We start from the raw sequence: 18601 nt of genomic DNA, 5'->3' as shown, positions 1-18601 counted from the left end.
AGCACCGGCGCCGGCACGAACATACAGACCCCAGCGCCAGCACCTTCATCATCCCTGCCTAGCCCCGCCCGCCCCCAGCACAGCCCCGCAGGCAGCCACCAGCCCCGCCCACAGCCCAGTCACTCTTGATGAGTGACTGCTCTGACTGTGCGGCTGGGACACACCTGCTGCTGACGTCACGTCAATTTCCAGAGCCTGGAAATTGACGTGACGTCGGCGGAAATAAGCGGCGGCTGCAGCCTGGGGGTCACGTGACCCGGACTCAGCCGCCGCTACAGCGCCGCTCACAGGCAAAAACGGCAACAAAAGGTATTTGCACAATTCATCAGGGGCCCCGGGGGGATACATTGGGGGGTTAATTGAAAGTAGTGGACAACCCCTTTAAGCTTTCACTTTTTTGATTATTTATTTGACTTTACGCTGATTTTCTCTGTTATATGTTTTCTCGTACAATTTAAAAATGCAATATATAGCTTCTGTCTGTGCGTGTTTTATTTGTCATCAAAGTATGAGTTTCAATTAAAAAAAAATTCTCATTTCCCAGATATGCAAAGTCTTTTTCCATGAGTTCTTTGATGTTGAAGATAACGTGATGTTAAAGTAAAACATTTCCCACATTCTGAACATGAATATGGCTTCTCCCCTGTGTGAATTCTCGCATGGTTCACAAAATCTGATTTCGCTCTAAAATATTTTCCACATTCCGCACAGAAAATGGCGTTTCCCCTGTGTGGATTCTTTGATGTACAAGAAAATATGATTTGTTGGTAAAACATTTCCCACATTCTGAACATGAAAATGGCTTCTTCCCTGTGTGAATTCTCTTGTGTCTCACAAAATCTGATCTAGCTGTAAAACATTTCCCACATTCTGAACATGAAAATGGCTTCACCCCTGTGTGAATTCGCCTATGATTCACAAAATCTGATTTCACTGTAAAACCTTTTCCACATTCTGCACAGAAAAATGGCTTCTCCCCCGTGTGAGTTCTTTGATGTATAAGAAGATATGATTTGGTGGTAAAACATATCTCACATTCTGAACATGAAAATGGCTTCTTTCCTGTGTGAGTTTTCTGGTGTCTCACAAAATCTGATCTAGCTGTAAAACATTTCCCACATTCTGAACAGGAAAATGGCTTCTCCCCTGTGTGAGTTCTTTGATGTATAGGAAGATATGATTTGTTAGTAAAACATTTCCCACATTCTGAACATGAATATGGCTTCTCACCTGTGTGAATTCTCTGATGTCGAACAAGTTTTGATTTCCCTACAAAACATTTCCCACATTCTGAACATGAATATGGCTTCTCACCTGTGTGAATTCTCTGATGTCGAACAAGTTTTGATTTCTCTGGAAAACATTTCCCACATTCTGAACAAGAAAATGGCTTGACCCCTGTGTGAGTTCTTATATGTCTAATAAGCTTTTTTTTCTGATTAAAACATTTCCCACAATCTAAACATGGAAAATTCTTCTCACATGTGTGAATTCTCTGATGGGAAAAAAGATTTGATCTATCTACAAAACATTTTACACATTCTGAACATGAATATGTTTTTTCCGTGTGAATTATTTGATCTGTAACAAAAGAAGTTTTCAGGGAAAAAGCTTGTCCGTTTTCTGAACATGTAAATGGCTTCTCTGCTGTAAGAACACTTTGATTTTTAATGTGTCTTTTGTGGCTTTTATTTTTCTTAATAGTCTGTGATGAATCTGAAGATATGATCTGTTCAGCAGGATTAGATGATAGACCTTTGCTGTGAAGGGATGATGGTATATCTGGAGTAATGGCATTCACTTCAATTGTATCCTGTGTGATATCAGGTTCCTCCGATTTAAAAACTGAAAATGTCAGATGTCCCTCTGATCTCCTGTTACAGTCATCTGGCAAGAATAAAACTATTATTTTTTGGAAAACATTCTTAAAAATTATTTTTACATTTCTCTAAATAAAAAAGACCATGGAAATTGCAAATTACCGCATTTTTCGCTTTATAAGACGCTCCGGATTATAAGACGCACCCCAAATTTTGGGGAGAAAAATAGGAAAAAAACATTCTTTAATAAAATGGTGGTGCTGCTTATAATCCATGCATCTTATTGCTTACCGGGGTGGTGGCTGTGGTGAAGTGGGGTCTCAGCGTTGCTGCTGCAGAAGGTGGGTGTTGCCGTCGCACTCTGTCCCATGCTGCCGTGTGCTGCCGCCATGCTGTGTCCCTGATGCTTGCCATCGCACTCTGCCCCTTGCTGCCGGGTGCTGCCACCATGCTGTGTCCCTGATGCTTGCTGCCACACTCTTTTACTGGGTGCTGCTGCCGCGCTGTATCCCTGTTGCTTGCTGCCACGCTCTTTTACCGGGTGATGCTGCCGTGCTGTGTCCCCGATGCTTGACGCCATGGTCTGTCCAATGCTGCCGGGTGCTGCCGCTGCCCTCTCTGTCCCGTGCTGCATGGGGGAGCTCTGCAGTTCCATCCATGCCTTCCTGTGCGGTGGATTCCTTCCGGGAAAATGGCCGACGGGAGGGGGCGCATGCGCAGATGAAGATCTCGGCAACAAGATCTTGGGAGATGAGATTTCAGCACTGAGATCTCATCTCCCGAGACCTCCTGGCGGCCATTTTCCTGGAAAGAATCCACTGCACAGGAAGGCATGGATGGAACAGCAGAGCCCCCCCAGGCAGCACGGGACAGAGAACGGCAGCAAGCACATGTGACACAGCATGGCAGCAGCAGCACAGGGGACACAGCGCGGCGGCAGCAGCACACGGCAGCATCGGGGATAGTGTGGCGGCATGCATCGGACACCCGCAGTGGCAGCACCGATAAGGTATGTCCGCATTGTAAGACGCACCCCCCATTTTCCCCAAAAATTTTGGGGAAAAAAAGTGCGTCTTACAAAGTGGAAAATACGGTATGTAGCAAATTGTCTCTTCAGAGAGGAAAAGAACTAGAACTCTAGTGCCGCTTATAGGTAGTAGCAATCCTAAAAGTCTATGTTGACCTTTGTCACATGACTTAGGATAAAAGCCAAAACAAGAATCTCAATTTGCAGACACTGTTTCAGGGTACTGCCCCTCATCAGTGCAAAGTGTGAGATCTCAATCTGGTTTAGCCGTGTGAGAGACTGACCGATATCCAAGGGGTAAGGTTCCTCCTTGCGGAGAGTGACATGTTAAGCATGCCAAGATGAGGAGACTTAAAGCTGCAATGCTCCTCTGGGAAATATGCAAATTATCTCTTCAGAGAGGAAGGGAACTAGAACTCTAGTGCTGCAAGGAGAAATGTTACCTCTAAGATACTGGTCAGATGCCTCTCACGCAGCTAAACCAGATCTCACACTTTGTACTGACGAGGGCCAGTACCCCCAAAACACAGTGTCTGTATACACTGTGTTCCAAATTATTATGCGCAAAGAGTTTAGGAGTGATAAGGTTAGAATTTTTTTGTTTGTCATTTAAACTCATTGATGGTGATGTGTGTCAGGGCTCTTTATATCACTGAAAGCAATTGCAGATACCTGTGCAAATTAGTTTGGCAGGTGTGTCCAAATAAAGGCAAAACTACTTAAGAAGGCTGTTCCACATTATTAAGCAGCCTACATTTTTTGCCAAAATGGGAAAGAAAAAGGATGTGTCGGCTGCTGAGAAGCAACAAATTGTGGAGTATTTAGGTCAAGACATGACTACAATCAACATTGCCAAGACACTTCATCGTGATCATCACACAATCAAGAAGGAAAAGTTGAATGAACATATATGAAGGATTAAAATATAACTTTTACTGGATCAAGATAAAATACTAATACATAAGATAAGGTGCACAAATCAAACAGACAAACAAACAAGACGTGGGTGGCGCTCTAGATCTAATGCTCGAGTAGCACCTCTAGGTTACAGCATACCAACCACAAAAGTACTACTACTATTTCCAGGTATATATAAGTTCACAGTCAGAACAACAACCTAGCATGTGTTGTGTACTTATAAACGCAAGTATGTACTCCCAAACCAAAAGATAGCGTTGGGGTCATCTCATACCTAGCGTCTCATCCCCTGATGAGAATTATTGAAACGCGTCGGGAAAGGAGGGGAAGAGGTCCACGGCCATGAGCAGAGCTGAAAGAAATTGATTGAGACAGCTCCGGGTGAGACCGTTCTTTGTTTTTGTTCCAGTCTTATTAATGGATACGTAATGACGCTATGCAGTATATAAATTCTGTGGGCTAGATGCCGTTTGATATTGCAGGAAAGTATCCACTGTGTAAATCCCATCTCTGAGGTTCCCATAATAGGGGCCCTATAAGTTACTCTGGGGTTAATAACCCTACAGAGGTCTAAGAAGGTTTGGGAGTACATACTTGCGTTTATAAGTACACAACACATGCTAGGTTGTTGTTCTGACTGTGAACTTATATATACCTGGAAATAATAGTAGTACTTTTGTGGATGGTATGCTGTAACCTAGAGGTGCTACTCGAGCATTAGATCTAGAGCGCCACCCACGTCTTGTTTGTTTGCCTGTTTGATTTGTGCACCTTATCTTATGTATTAGTATTTTATCTTGATCCAGTAAAAGTTATATTTTAATCCTTTATATATGTTCATTTGAGATTTTGAGGATTACACCACAGCTGATTCTAAGGAAAAATTGAGGACTCTTTCCAACAGGCAATTGCGTAAGGTTAAAATCGCAGCTGGAAAAATGCCTTGTCATAGCAGCAGAGAAGTTTTTGAAGCTGCTTGTGCCTCCAACATCCCCAGAACAACAAGATGCAGGGTCCTTCAGAGGTTTGCAGCTGAGCGTAAGCCATCCTGTCGACCATCTCTATCCACTGCACACAATCAGAAACGGCTCCAGTGCGCCAAACGATACATGAAGACTGACTTCCAAACTGTTTTGTTCACCGATGAGTGCCGTGCAACGCTCGATGGTCCAGATGGATGGAGTGGAGGATGGCTGGTTGATGGACACCCCATGAAAACACGGCTAAGGCGCCAACAAGGAGGAGGTGGAGTAATGTTTTGGGCTGGAATCATGGGAAGAGATTGTCGGCCCCTTTATGATCCCTGAAGGGGTAAAGATGAACTCCATAAAACAACACTTCCTGCCATGGTTTCCGCAGCAAGATCATTTTCATGCATGATAATGCACCGTCTCATGCTGCAAAAAACACATCTGCATCTCTGGCTGCTATGGGCATAGAAGAGGACAAACTTATGGTGTGGCCACCATCTTCCCCTGACCTCAACCCCATTGAGAACCTCTGGAGCATCATCAAAAGGAGTGTCTATGATAGCGGGAGGCAGTTCACATCTAAGCAACAGCTCTGGGAGGGTATTCTGTCCACATGCAAAACAACTGAAGCAGAAACCATCCAAAAACTGACAAATTCAATGGACGAGAGAGTTCAGAAGCTTCTTTCGAACAAGGGGTCCTATGTGCAAATGTAACATCACCTAGAATAAAGTTTTCACTTGAAAACTGTTTGATTTCATTTTGTAATAAGCTGATAATGCTTATAACTTCACAATTGACTATTTTTTTGTTCAAAATAATTAAAAAAAAAGGTTGAAAACTCTGCTGTGCATAATAATTTGGAACATGCATTTTGAGAGTTTATTTTTTTTTTTAAAAGGTACTGTTTTCATAGGCAGTTTGTTCCAACACATTGCAATTATACTAGAATAGTAGATGACTGGAAAATAACAGTGACTGCAATTCAGATAGGTAATTTAGAGAAAATATGAGGAAATATTATTTGCATAATAATTTGGAACACAGTATAGAGATTCTGGATTTGGCTTTTATCCTAAGTCATGTGACAAGGCTCGTTAAAGGGTCAACAATGACTTTTAATTTTTTTAATCAAAACATTTTATTTTTGAGACAAATATACCCTTGAATAATAACTTGTTCGTAATTATAGATTAAGCCTTTGCATTACTGTTATGCATTTAATTGTATCAACAACTTTCCATATATCCATATCTAACTCAAATTTTATTGATTATATTTATAAATGAAAGCAAAAAACACCACCCATCCCCCTCCCATAACACACCAGACCAAACTATACTCATTGTGTATTACATCCCGACAACATTGACTTTTAGGATTGCTACTTCCAATAGGTGGCACTAGAGTTCTAGTTCTCTTCCTCTCTGAAGAGACAATTTGCATATTTCCCAGAGGAACATTGCGGCTTTAAGTCTCCTCATCTTGGCATGCTTAACATGTCACTCTCCGCAAGGAGAAAAGTTACCCCTTGGATACCAGTCAGACGACTCCCACACAGCCAAATAACAAAAGACTGACTGGCATTTCCAAGCTAATCAGAATAGGTGCATACTAGAAACAGCCACCTCTATATACAATATACTAAAAAAGTTGCACTCTATCGTGCTAAAGGATGTCGACATGGAATATATGAAATATGAATTGCAATACTGCTCTGGATAATAAGAAAAAATTGAGACATTAGCACATAATTTGGATGTAGCAATCCCAAAATTCAATATCGATCTTATGACCAGCCTTGGGATAAAAGCCAAACTAGAATCTCAATTTTAGGATCGCCACTTCCAATAAGTGGGACTATGGTTCAAATTCTCTCTCTCTCTCTAAAGAGACAATTTGCATATTTTATTTCAAGGAGGAGCATGCATTGCTTATAAGTCTCCTCCCTCTGACATGCCAGGCCTGGCACATCACACTCCACAAAAAGAAACGTTACCCCCTAGTGCATTACAATTAGTGATATAGACCACCTTACTTTACACCAGGGAAGGTTTAATTAGAAGGAAAATTTGACAAATTATGGGGTTTTCTGCAATCTTATAGGGGTCTGTAAAAGACGCCTGCAAACTATTCCAGAACAATCTGTTTCAATAGCCGAATGGCTATTGAGTTCTAAACCCTGACATCTGCCCCAACTGTAGTGTATGACCATTTATAGGGATTGCCAAATTCAGGAATAATAAAAAAAGGTCTACATCAATATTTTATGGTAAAACAGAAATTTTCATTTCGGCATCCCACTTTGTGTTACTTCATGTGAAACATCGGAAGGGATAATAAACTTTCTGAATGTGGTTTTGGATACTTTGAGTGACGCACTTTTCTAACATATAGGTCTACAAAAGTGATCTTTCCCCTCCCCAAGAAAGGTTTTAAAAATTCTCCTTGAACATATGAAGATTTGTTGCTGAACTTTCACATCTTCTAACCATGGGCAGAACGATTGCGAACAGAGGGCGCAACCGCAACCAGGAGTGTGGTGGAGGAGGAGGACCTGTCGTGGGCCAGGATTATTGTCAACTGTAGGAGAGACACTATTGCCCCACACTTACTCTACAGGTGCATCCCTATCAGAGTCCTCCGGAGCACTCCAACGTTACGTCGCATGCATAGCAATTAAGTCACTGCATTGAGCAACCTGCGACGTGATGCCGGCGTGCTTTGCAGCTGCAGGACTCTTGATAGGGCTGTGTCTGTAAAGTAAGTGCGCGGCATGGCGCCAAAACTGGGGGTAGGGAAAATAAGAGAGGAGCTAGATGGGGACCACGTAGGACATTATTAATAAATGGCGGTTGTATAGGAGCAAGTTACTACTAAATGGTGGACATTAATAATGTATAGGTGCCACATGGGGAGATGCTATTAATGTATGGGGGGCAGATAGCGGGATATTATTAATGTATGACGGCCACATAGAGGGATGCTATTAATGTAAAGTGATCACGTAGGATGACAATGTATGAGGGCAACACGGGTTTGTAAGGTATTGGACCTCAAAAGGGAGTATTACTACTTTTTTGAGGGACATTATACCAGTATGAGAGCATAATATTTGGATAATATCACTGTTTGGCTGCCATGGTGGAGGCAATTCTACTATATTTGGACACAAAGGAGACATAAGCAGAAGCATATGTATGGGGGACACATAGGGGAACATCACTACTGTATTGTAATTTATTTTGGGGGATACTGTTACAGAGGGATAAGAGAGATGTACTGTTACTGTAGAACTGGGGGGAAAGTGTCATGTGTCCACTATTCCCACTTTTCCTAATCTACGGCTTATGTATAAATTAGCACGCTGAGTCTGGAGACAGGTGAAATGAGAGGTTTACTTTTCTGATGTGTTCTCAGGGATGCAGAACTCATATTTCCCCTTTCTTAGACTCTACTGTCTTTTCCTTTTTGGTCTCCTTACAATGTACATTCACTAGGTGATCGCTAGTCCTTGCTGTTAGTGGATGCTCAATGGAAATCATTGATTTCTCCCATAAAGGCTGAGGATTGGGGGGATATTTTATAATCTTTTCTTTCTTTTCGTGTCTCCTTCTGAATATCATATACACATTCTGTTTCACCCCACTAAGATGGCTTTGAATGGGTACCGTCCTCTGAATGCCTGTGATGTCTGCACCTGACGCAGACTAGTCACCTAATACCCTGATATTTTCTCACTTTGATTAGCCATGTTCTCCCTTCTATCATCCTCAGTATCCACTCCACACTATGTCAGCTGACCTGTATTCTCCTTCTCATCTCATATTTCAGTTGACTTAATGGGAACAGACGGCATCATTATACAAAAACCTTTTTACGCGAACCCTATTTCTTGGTAGGAAATTTGTAGCTATATGATGGTTGGGAGACTTCCCACCAACACTGCAAGATTCTAGAAGGCAACAGCAACACCCTCTGTTTTTTGTTAGTCTACCATAGAGATATTTTTCTTCAAATAATCTTCTAAGTTGTCAGCACATTGTACGCACGCTGTCAATTGGATTTTCAATTTAGAAATCTGGGAAGCTAAGGGTCAACATCTTCTAATTCCAGGGGGTAGGGAGATCCTCCCGACTGTAAACTTTGAGCAGTACAGATCTCATTCCAACAGAAAGGCGTCCTATGCCCAAAAGTAATGGGGGAAGTTTCAGGTAAAGGAGAACGTAGTGGTTGAATTGCAGATTAGAGACCACATGATTGTGATACGACTACATCACCAATAATGCAGCCACAGCCGGTGACTGAGAACAACCTGTGACTTGTCTGTATTTAGTGGTTACTACTCACCTGGGCCGTTATCTGTAGGAATCTCCTCTTTACACCGCTCATCACTCCTCACATCTGTCTCTGTAGTATTTATATGGGTCAGATCTTCACCCTGAAACAAATATTGTAAAAGTCACAGACAGATGGAGAAGTCACATTTATGATCAGCTCTAATCCTGCCATCTCCACCGTTCTCATTACACAAGTATAAAACATATAATACTGGTGGATAAAACAAGACTGAACACAAGACCTTCACAACCGTCTACACATCATGGGGGAGATCTCATGACACCTTCTCTCCATCTACCTGATGATCCTGAGGAACATCGGGATTTTCTTCTTCATAGTCCTGAGGAAGAAGAGGACGGTGACCTCTCTCTGGTGTTGTCCTCTTACTGGATAGAACTGGAGGAAACACATACAGGGACTGAATTCATTCTTTACATACAGATAATTATAGGCCGTGTGTATTTAGTCCTGTCTATTACCTGGTGATGCGAGGGGCTGGGGAACCTCCATCATAACGTCCTTGTACAGATCTTTGTGTTCTTCTAAATACTCCCACTCCTCCATGGAGAAATAGACAGCGACATCCTGACACCTTATAGGAACCTGACACATACAATGATACTGTCATCCCCCGATCCCTTCATAGCGTTACTGTATAATGTCCCAGCATTCCCAGCAGTGTCACCTCTCCAGTCAGCAGCTCAATCATCTTGTAGGTGAGTTCTAGGATCTTTTGGTCATTGATGTCCTCATGTATCAGGGGGTGAGGTGGAGGCCCCATGATTGGGCTGAGGGGTCTTCCCCATCCCTCAGACACAGGGTCCTGACAGCGCTCACTAGAGGTCTTCTTCACTACTGTGTAATCCTGGTTATGGAGAGACACATTAATAAATCTCACTACAGACATTTCCAGAGTCCTCACCTCTCTAGTTCTGTCCATCTGTTATTCCCATAGATAAGAATTATGTAATGTGACGTCATCAGAATCTCTCACCTCTCCAGTAAGCCGGAAGAGGATCTCTAGGGTGAGGTGTAATATCCTCTCCGCCATCTTGTTCCTGCCCCTTTTCATTCTTGATGAGCCAAATCAGTAAAATTCTCTTATATAGAAGATCTCCACGGAGAGGGTCTGATATAGTAGGAACCTGTAGGAAACACAGGAGCACAGCCGAGCATTATTGTACAGTATATGTAATACCCCAGAGTTGTATTACTAGGTAAGCTCTGTGTAAGTTATTCTTAATATGTCTATTTATGATTTGCTGTTGCACGGTTAGTACAGTAGCAGATAAAATCTCTCATTTGAATAGTTGCTAGGCAAGAAGTTTAGTGGATGAAGTCCCTTAGTGTACAAAAGTTAGATTCAGACTTTATCCGACAGAGTGTTAGAGTTGCAGAATTGCAAGCAACATCTTGGGAGGACAGAAGGAGAAATGCCAGAGAAATATATGAGGATCCTTATTCTTCTCCTACCAGCGGGCCGGATAGTGATGGACTGACTGGAGGAAAAGCTGTAGCATATCTGGAAGACTAGAACCCTTCAGGCAGATGGAATGCCCTGGTCTGCACAGCACCTTATCCCACCCGAATTGTACGCTGTGGTCGCAGGAGTAATGGCCTGGTGAGCGGTCCCCCAAGGTGCACAGGAATCCTACACAATATTGAAGGTCAGAGGGAGCAGTGAAGCAGGGGAACACCAAATCTGTGGCATAGAAAGAAGATTCTATTGTGTCAGTTTGGAGAAAAGGATATGCTCTGTTCACACTTGCTGAATACCACACCTCTCATTTGACAATTTCCCTGTATCTGTTGCTAGACACCTGTCTAAGGTACTTTGTCATCTGCACATGCCTGCTCGCAGGGCCGGCGTCAGCACCAGGGCAAGTGCTGGGGCCCAGAGCAGGTGGGGGGCCCACTTGCCATCGTGGACACCGACACGCTATGGGGGCCCATGCCTATGCCCACGAATGGGCCCCTTGCCGCTTACTCTGGACCCCAGTACTTGTAATACTTACCTCTCCTTGTTCCACCACTGCACCGTCTTCTGCAACTTCTGTCTGTGACGTTCAGGTCAGAGGGTGAGGTGACGTAACAAGTGTGCGCCCTCTGCCTGATCAGTCACAGTGCAGAGAGCTGGAAGACGCTGACGCTGAGGAGTCCGGGGCAGAGCAGTGGGGGCGAGGAGAGGTATTTAATTTTTTTTTTATGTTTGGAGCAATGTAAGGGAACCATCATACACTGGAGCATCATATACGGGGCCCATTATACACTACAGCATCATATATGGGGAGCATTATATATGGAGCATTATATGGGCCCATCATACACTGGAACATCATATATGGGGCCCATTATATATGGGGCTCAATATACACTGGAGCATCATATATGGAGCCCATCACATACTGCATTATCATACGGGGCTCATTATTCTGTATGGAGCAATATATGGGGCTCATTATACTGTATGGAGCATTATATGGGGATCATTATTCTGTATGGAGGACTATACTGTCGGTTTCTGACCTATTGTACAGTATACAATAGATATCACTCATGTACGAAGTGAAATCTTTGGCACTGTACCATACCTATACTTCTCTGCTGTATCTGTGCATCATGAATCATGGTATGTGTTAACCCCTTCCCGACCTGTGACACAGCGTATGCGTCATGAAAGTCGGTGCCAATCCGACCTGTGACGCATATGCTGTGTCACAGAATGATCGCGTCCCTGCAGATCGGGTGAAGGGGTTAACTCCCATTTTATCCGATCTGCAGGGACAGGGGGAGTGGTACTTCAGCCCAGGGGGGGTGGCTTCACCCCCCCGTGGCTACGATCGCTCTGATTGGCTGTTGAAAGTGAAACTGCCAATCAGAGCGATTTGTAATATTTCACCTATGAAAATGGTGAAATATTACAATCCAGCCATGGCCGATGCTGCAATAGCATCTGCCATGGCTGGAGACCCCGATCTGCCCCCACCCCACCCCACCGATCACCTCCCCAGTCGTCCTTTTTGCCCCGATCTCCGTTCCGCTCCCCTCCTCCCTCCTGTCGGCTCCCCCGGTCCTCCTGTCCGCTCCCCAGGTCCTCCGATCCCCCCCCCCCCGTGTTCCAATCCCACCCCCCCATACTTACCTAGCTCCGATGTCCCTCCCGGTGTCCGCCGTCTTCTTCATGGGCGCCGCCATCTTGGAAAATGGCGGGCGCATGCGCAGTGCGCCCGCCGAATCTGCCAGCCGGCAGATTCGTTCCTGCACATTTTGGTCGCTGTGATAAGTTCTATCACAGCGATCAAAATAAAAAAAATAGTAAATAAATCCCCCCCTTTATCACCCCCATAATAAAATATAGAAAATATAATTATTTTTATTGTTTTTCCATTAGGGTTAGGGGTAGGCTTAGGGGTAGGGTTGCACTTAGGGTTGCACTTAGGGCTAGGGTTGCACTTAGGGTTGCACTTAGGGTTGCACTTAGGGCTAGGGTTGCAATTAGGGTTGCACTTAGGGTTGCACTTAGGGCTAGGGTTGCACTTAGGGTTGCACTTAGGGTTGCACTTAGGGCTAGGGTTGCACTTAGGGTTGCACTTAGGGTTGCACTTAGGGCTAGGGTTGCACTTAGGGTTGCACTTAGGGTTGCACTTAGAGTTGCACTTAGGGTTGCACTTAGGGTTGCACTTAGGGCTAGGGTTGCACTTAGGGTTGCACTTAGGGTTGCACTTAGGGCTAGGGTTGCACTTAGGGTTGCACTTAGGGTTGCACTTAGGGTTGCACTTAGGGCTAGGGTTGCACTTAGGGTTGCACTTAGGGTTGCACTTAGGGTTGCACTTAGGGCTAGGGTTGCACTTAGGGTTGCACTTAGGGTTGCACTTAGGGCTAGGGTTGCACTTAGGGTTGCACTTAGGGTTGCACTTAGGGTTGCACTTAGGGCTAGGGTTGCACTTAGGGTTGCACTTAGGGCTAGGGTGGCACTTAGGGTTGCACTTAGGGTTGCACTTAGGGTTGCACTTAGGGCTAGGGTTGCACTTAGGGTTGCACTTAGGGCTAGGGTTGCACTTAGGGCTAGGGATGCACTTAGGGCTAGGGATGCACTTAGGGCTAGGGTTGCACTTAGGGCTAGGGTTGCACTTAGGGCTAGGGTTGCACTTAGGGTTAGAATTAGGGTTAGAATTAGGGTTGGAATTAGGGTTAGAATTAGGCTATGTGCACACGGTGCGGATTTGGCTGCGGATCCGCAGCGGATTGGTCGCTGCGGATTCGTATCAGTTTTCCATCACGTTTACAGTACCACGTAAACCTATGGAAAACCAAATCCGCTGTGCCCATGGTGCGGAAAATACAGCGCGGAAACGCTGCGTTGTATTTTCCGCAGCATGTCAATTCTTTGTGCAATTCCGCAGCGTTTTACACCTGCTCCATAATAGGAATCCGCAGGTGAAATCCACACAAAAAACACTGGAAATCCGAGGTAAATCAGCAGGTAAAGCGCAGTGCGTTTTACCTGCAGATTTTTCAAAAACTGCGGAAAAATCCACACAAATCCGCAATGTGAGCACATAGCCTTAGGGTTAGGGTTGGAATTAGGGGTAAGACTAGGGTTAGGGGTGTGTTGGGGTTAGGGTTGTGGTTAGGGTTGGGATTAGAGTTAGGGGTGTGTTGGGGTTAGTGTTGGAGTTAGAATTGAGGGGTTTCCACTTTTTAGGCACATCAGGGGGTCTCCAAACGCGACACGGCGCCACCATTGATTCCAGCCAATCTTGCGTTGAAAAAGTAAAATGGTGCTCTCTCCCTTCCGAGCCCCGACGTGTGCCCAAACAGTGGTTTACCCCCACATATGGGGTACCAGCGTACTCAGGAGAAACTCATCAACAACTTTTGGAGTCCAATTTCTCCTGTAACCCTTGGGAAAATAAAAAATTGCGGGCTAAAAAATTATTTTTGAGGAAAGAAAAATTATTTTCACGGCTCTGTGTTATAAACTTCTGTGAAGCACTTGGGGGTTCAAAGTGCTCACCACACATCTAGATAAGTTCCCTTGGGGGTTTAGTTTCCAAAATGGGGTCACTTGTGGGGGGTTTCTACTGTTTAGGCACATCAGGGGCTCTGCAAATGCAACGTGACGCCCGCAGAGCATTCCATCAAAGTCTGCATTTCAAAACGTCACTACTTCCGTTCCGAACCCCGACGTGTGCCCAAACAGTGGTTTACCCCCACATATGGGGTATCAGCGTACTCAGGAGAAACTGGACAACAACTCTTGGGGTCAAATTTCTCCTGTTACCCTTGGGAAAATAAAAAAATCAGGACTAAAAAAAATTTTTTTGAGGAAAGAAAACGTATTTATTATTTTCACGGCTCTGCGTTATAAACTTCTGTGAAGCACTTAGGGGTTCAAAGTGCTCACCACACATCTAGATAAGTTCCTTGGGGGTCTAGTTTCCAAAATGGGGTCATTTGTGGGGGGTTTCTACTGTTTAGGCACATCAGGGGCTCTGCAAACGCAACGTGACGCCCGCAGAGCATTCCATCAAAGTCTGCATTTCAAAACGTCACTACTTCCCTTCCGAACCCCGACGTGTGCCCAAACAGTGGTTTACCCCCACATATGGGGAATCAGCGTACTCAGGAGAAACTGGACAACAACTATTGGGGTCAAATTTCCCCTGTTACCCTTTGGAAAATAAAAAATTCAGGGCTAAAAAAAATTTTTTGAGAAAAGAAATTTTTTTTTTTATTTTCATGGCTCTGCGTTATAAACTTCTGTGAAGCACTTGGGGGTTCAAAGTGCTCACCACACATCTAGATTAGTTCTTTGGGAGTTCTAGTTTCCAAAATGGGGGCACTTATGGGGAAGCTCCAATGTTTAGGCACACAGGGGCTCTCCAAACGCGACATGGTGTCCGCTAATGATTGGAGCTAATTTTCCATTCAAAAAGCCAAATGGCGTGCCTTCCCTTCCAAGCCCTGCCGTGCACCCAAACAGTGGTTTACCCCCACATATGGGGTATCATCGTACTCAGGACAAACTGGACAACAACATTTGGGGTCCAATTTCTCCTGTTACCCTTGAGAAAATAAAAAATTCTGGGCTAAAAATCATTTTTGAGGAAAGAAAAATTATTTTTTATTTTCACGGCTCTGCGTTATAAACTTCTGTGAAGCACTTGTTGGTTTAAAGTGCTCACTATGCATCTAGATAAGTTCCTTGGGGGGTCTAGTTTCCAAAATGGGGTCACTTGTGGGGGAGCTCCAATGTTTAGGCACACAGGGGCTCTCCAAACGCGACATGGTGTCCGCTAACGATTGGAGCTAATTTTCCATTCAAAAAGTCAAATGGCGCGCCTTCCCTTCCGAGCCTTGCCATGCGCCCAAACAGTGGTTTACCCCCACATATGAGGTATCGGCGTACTCAGGAGAAATTGCCCAACAAATTTTAGGATCCATTTTATCCTGTCGCCCATGTGAAAATTAAAAAATTGAGGCTAAAAAAATTTTTTTGTGAAAAAAAAGTACTTTTTCATTTTTACGGATCAATTTGTGAAGCACCTGAGGGTTCAAAGTGCTCACTATGCATCTAGATAAGATCCTTGGGGGGTTTCCTTTCCAAAATGGGGTCACTTGTGGGGAAGCTCCAATGTTTAGGCACACAGGGGCTCTCCAAACGCGACATGGTGTCCGCTAACGATGGAGATAATTTTTCATTCAAAAAGTCAAATGGCGCTCCTTCCCTTCCGAGCCTTACCTTGTGCCCAAACAGTGGTTTACCCCCACATGTGAGGTATCAGTGTACTCAGGAGAAATTGCCCAACAAATTTTAGGATCCATTTTATCCTGTTGCCCATGTGAAAATTAAAAAATTGAGGCTAAAATAATTTTTTTGTGAAAAAAAAGTACTTTTTCATTTTTACGGATCAATTTGTGAAGCACCTGGGGGTTTAAAGTGCTCACTATGCATCTAGATAAGTTCCTTGGGGCGTCTAGTTTCCAAAATGGGGTCACTTGTGGGAGAGCTCCAATGTTTTGGCACACGGGGGCTCTCCAAACGCGACATGGTGTCCGCTAAAGATTGGAGCCAATTTTTCATTCAAAAAGTCAAATGGCGCTCCTTCCCTTCCGAGTTCTGCCGTGTGCCCAAACAGTGGTTTACCCCCACATATGAGGTATCAGCGTACTCAGAACAAATTGGACAACAACTTTCGTGGTCCAGTTTCTCCTTTTACCCTTGGGAAAATAAAAAAATTGTTGCTAAATTTTTGTCATTTAGTCATTTTTGTGACTAAAAAGTTAAATGTTCATTTTTTACTTCCATGTTGCTTCTGCTGCTGTGAAACACCTGAAGGGTTAATAAACTTCTTGAATGTGGTTTTGAGCACCTTGAGGGGTGCAGTTTTTAGAATGGTGTCACTTTTGGGTATTTTCAGCCATATAGAACCCTCAAATTGACTTCAAATGTGAGGTGGTCCCTAAAAAAAATGGTTTTGTAAATTTGTTGTAAAAATGAGAAATCACTGGTCAAATTTTAACCCTTATAACTTCCTAGCAAAAAAAAATGTTGTTTCCAAAATTGTGCTGATGTAAAGTAGACATGTGGGAAATGTTATTTATTAACTATTTTGTGTCACATAACTCTCTGGTTTAACAGAATAAAAATTCAAAATGTGAAAATTGCAAAATTTTCAAAATTTTCGCCAAATTTCCATTTTTTTCACAAATAAACGCAGAAATTATCGACCTAAATTTACCACTAACATGAAGCCCAATATGTCACGAAAAAACAATCTCAGAATCGCTAGGATCCGTTGAAACGTTCCCGAGTTATTACATCATAAAGGGACACTGGTCAGAATTGCAAAAAACGGCAAGGTCATTAAGGCCAAAATAGGCTGGGTCATGAAGGGGTTAAAGGACCCAATGAGACTCTTTTCCCCGGGGCCCACGAGAACCTGAAGCCGGCTTTGACTGCTCTGTACCATCAGTCGCTGTAACCCCATTCTTGGTTGTGTTTGTGGGTTTTCAAGTAAAACTACATCTGCTTGAACAGTTTGCCTGCCATCGTCTTCCTTAATCTCTCCTGCCTCCTTCTGCACCAAACACCATAGGGAACGTCGGTCACATCACACATCGATGTCTCCTGACTGCCAGGTGTCGGGCACAGCCAGTGTCGGACTGGGGTGACAAGGGCCCACCAATAACATTGACTTCAGGGGGCCCGGTTTTCACCTGCATGCAAATATTATACTACCTTCATTCACAAATTTACCTATATCCCTATATAATAATAAACTGGGTAGCATGGTTAATGAAGGATGAGATGCTGCTTTTTTCTGTATAGAGTGAATTATGCCAAGTACTGCCCATACAGTGGGATCTACACAGGGGCCCACCGGGGGATTCCCCTGTTACCCTGTGGGCCAGTCCGAGCCTGGGCACAGGCACCACCGACCGTGCAACAGGGACACTCAGAGGTTCCAACCCATGCCCAGCATACTGGAGGGTTAACCATCAGCCTGCACTCCGGTGCGTGACGTTACATATGGGAGTAGAACTATCCACTGATATACCGTTCTCACCCCACTATCTAATGTGTACAGTGCCCCCTGTGCCCTGTAATGGGGAACCTCCAGCACCTACCTCCACCTGCGGAGCCGCACACCACATATATGGCTGTTCTGTGCGCACAGGACCTGGGATGAGGTCACAGGAGGGGAGGAGTTAGGGGTCACATGATCAGGGGCCTCAGTGTATGCAGGACTCTGCTGTGCTGGTTGTCATGGTGCTGGATGAGGGGAAGTTTATGTGTGGGGTCAGGAGGGGTTTACAGTGTGGATGTAGCAGAGCCGTGTGTGTACGAGGTGTACGGAGCAGAGCCGTGTGTGTACGAGGTGTACGGAGCGGAGCCGTGTGTGTACGAGGTGTACGGAGCAGAGCCGTGTGTGTACGAGGTGTACGGAGCGGAGCCGTGTGTGTACGAGGTGTACGGAGCAGAGCTCTAATGGTATAGCTTCCCACCTCTGCTTGCTGTCTCATGTCTCATCTGCTGCAATAGACTCTAATGGTATAGCTTCCCACCTCTGCTTGCTGTCTGCTGTCTGTCATCTGCCACTGTATCATCTATCAACTTATTTTAATGTGCCTGCGTAATGTTTGGTATAATTCATTGGTTGTATTGTAGGATGTACTCACTCTTTGATGTATATCCAATACTGTGGCTACTCTAGATACAATCAGGTGAAGGTGTTATAGCATGTTGCCAGCCACAATGCCTTTGATCATTTAACCACCCCCTGGTGTGCTGGCCCCAGCTACCAAATTATCCCCACCCAGGTCCCATAATCCATCTCTTCTGACCCATCACTGGACTATAAATGTAGAACCATCATTAAGGGGGCACGCTAGTGGGGGGGTGCACGCAAGCGTCCCAGAAGCAAAGCGTCACGGAAGATAAGCGTCGTGATACAGCAGTTATTCCATGGCAGTTAGTCAGGGCAGGAGTCAGGTAACCCACACTCTGCTCTCCCTTC

At 44.4% G+C, this 18601-nt stretch overlaps 1 protein-coding gene across 1 annotated transcript in view; it reads right to left on the bottom strand.

The window, feature by feature from the left end:
- Positions 1-383: 383 nt before the first annotated feature.
- Positions 384-18601, bottom strand: part of LOC143766254 (uncharacterized) — a 178505-nt gene continuing 160287 nt past the window's right edge. Inside the window, exons 3-7 of the mRNA XM_077253782.1 lie at positions 9763-9942; positions 9557-9680; positions 9376-9473; positions 9087-9177; positions 384-1887 (exon numbers count right to left, since the gene is read on the bottom strand). Coding sequence (XP_077109897.1) covers positions 665-1887; positions 9087-9177; positions 9376-9473; positions 9557-9680; positions 9763-9942 — 1716 coding nt within the window. The 3' untranslated portion in view covers positions 384-664. The remainder of the gene's footprint in view (positions 1888-9086; positions 9178-9375; positions 9474-9556; positions 9681-9762; positions 9943-18601) is intronic.

The sequence above is a fragment of the Ranitomeya variabilis genome, chromosome 4 (genome assembly GCF_051348905.1).
Source record: "Ranitomeya variabilis isolate aRanVar5 chromosome 4, aRanVar5.hap1, whole genome shotgun sequence".
Classification (NCBI taxonomy): domain Eukaryota; kingdom Metazoa; phylum Chordata; class Amphibia; order Anura; family Dendrobatidae; genus Ranitomeya; species Ranitomeya variabilis.
Note: the sequence above shows the minus strand (reverse complement) of the source record. Positions and strands in the feature narration are given on the sequence as shown.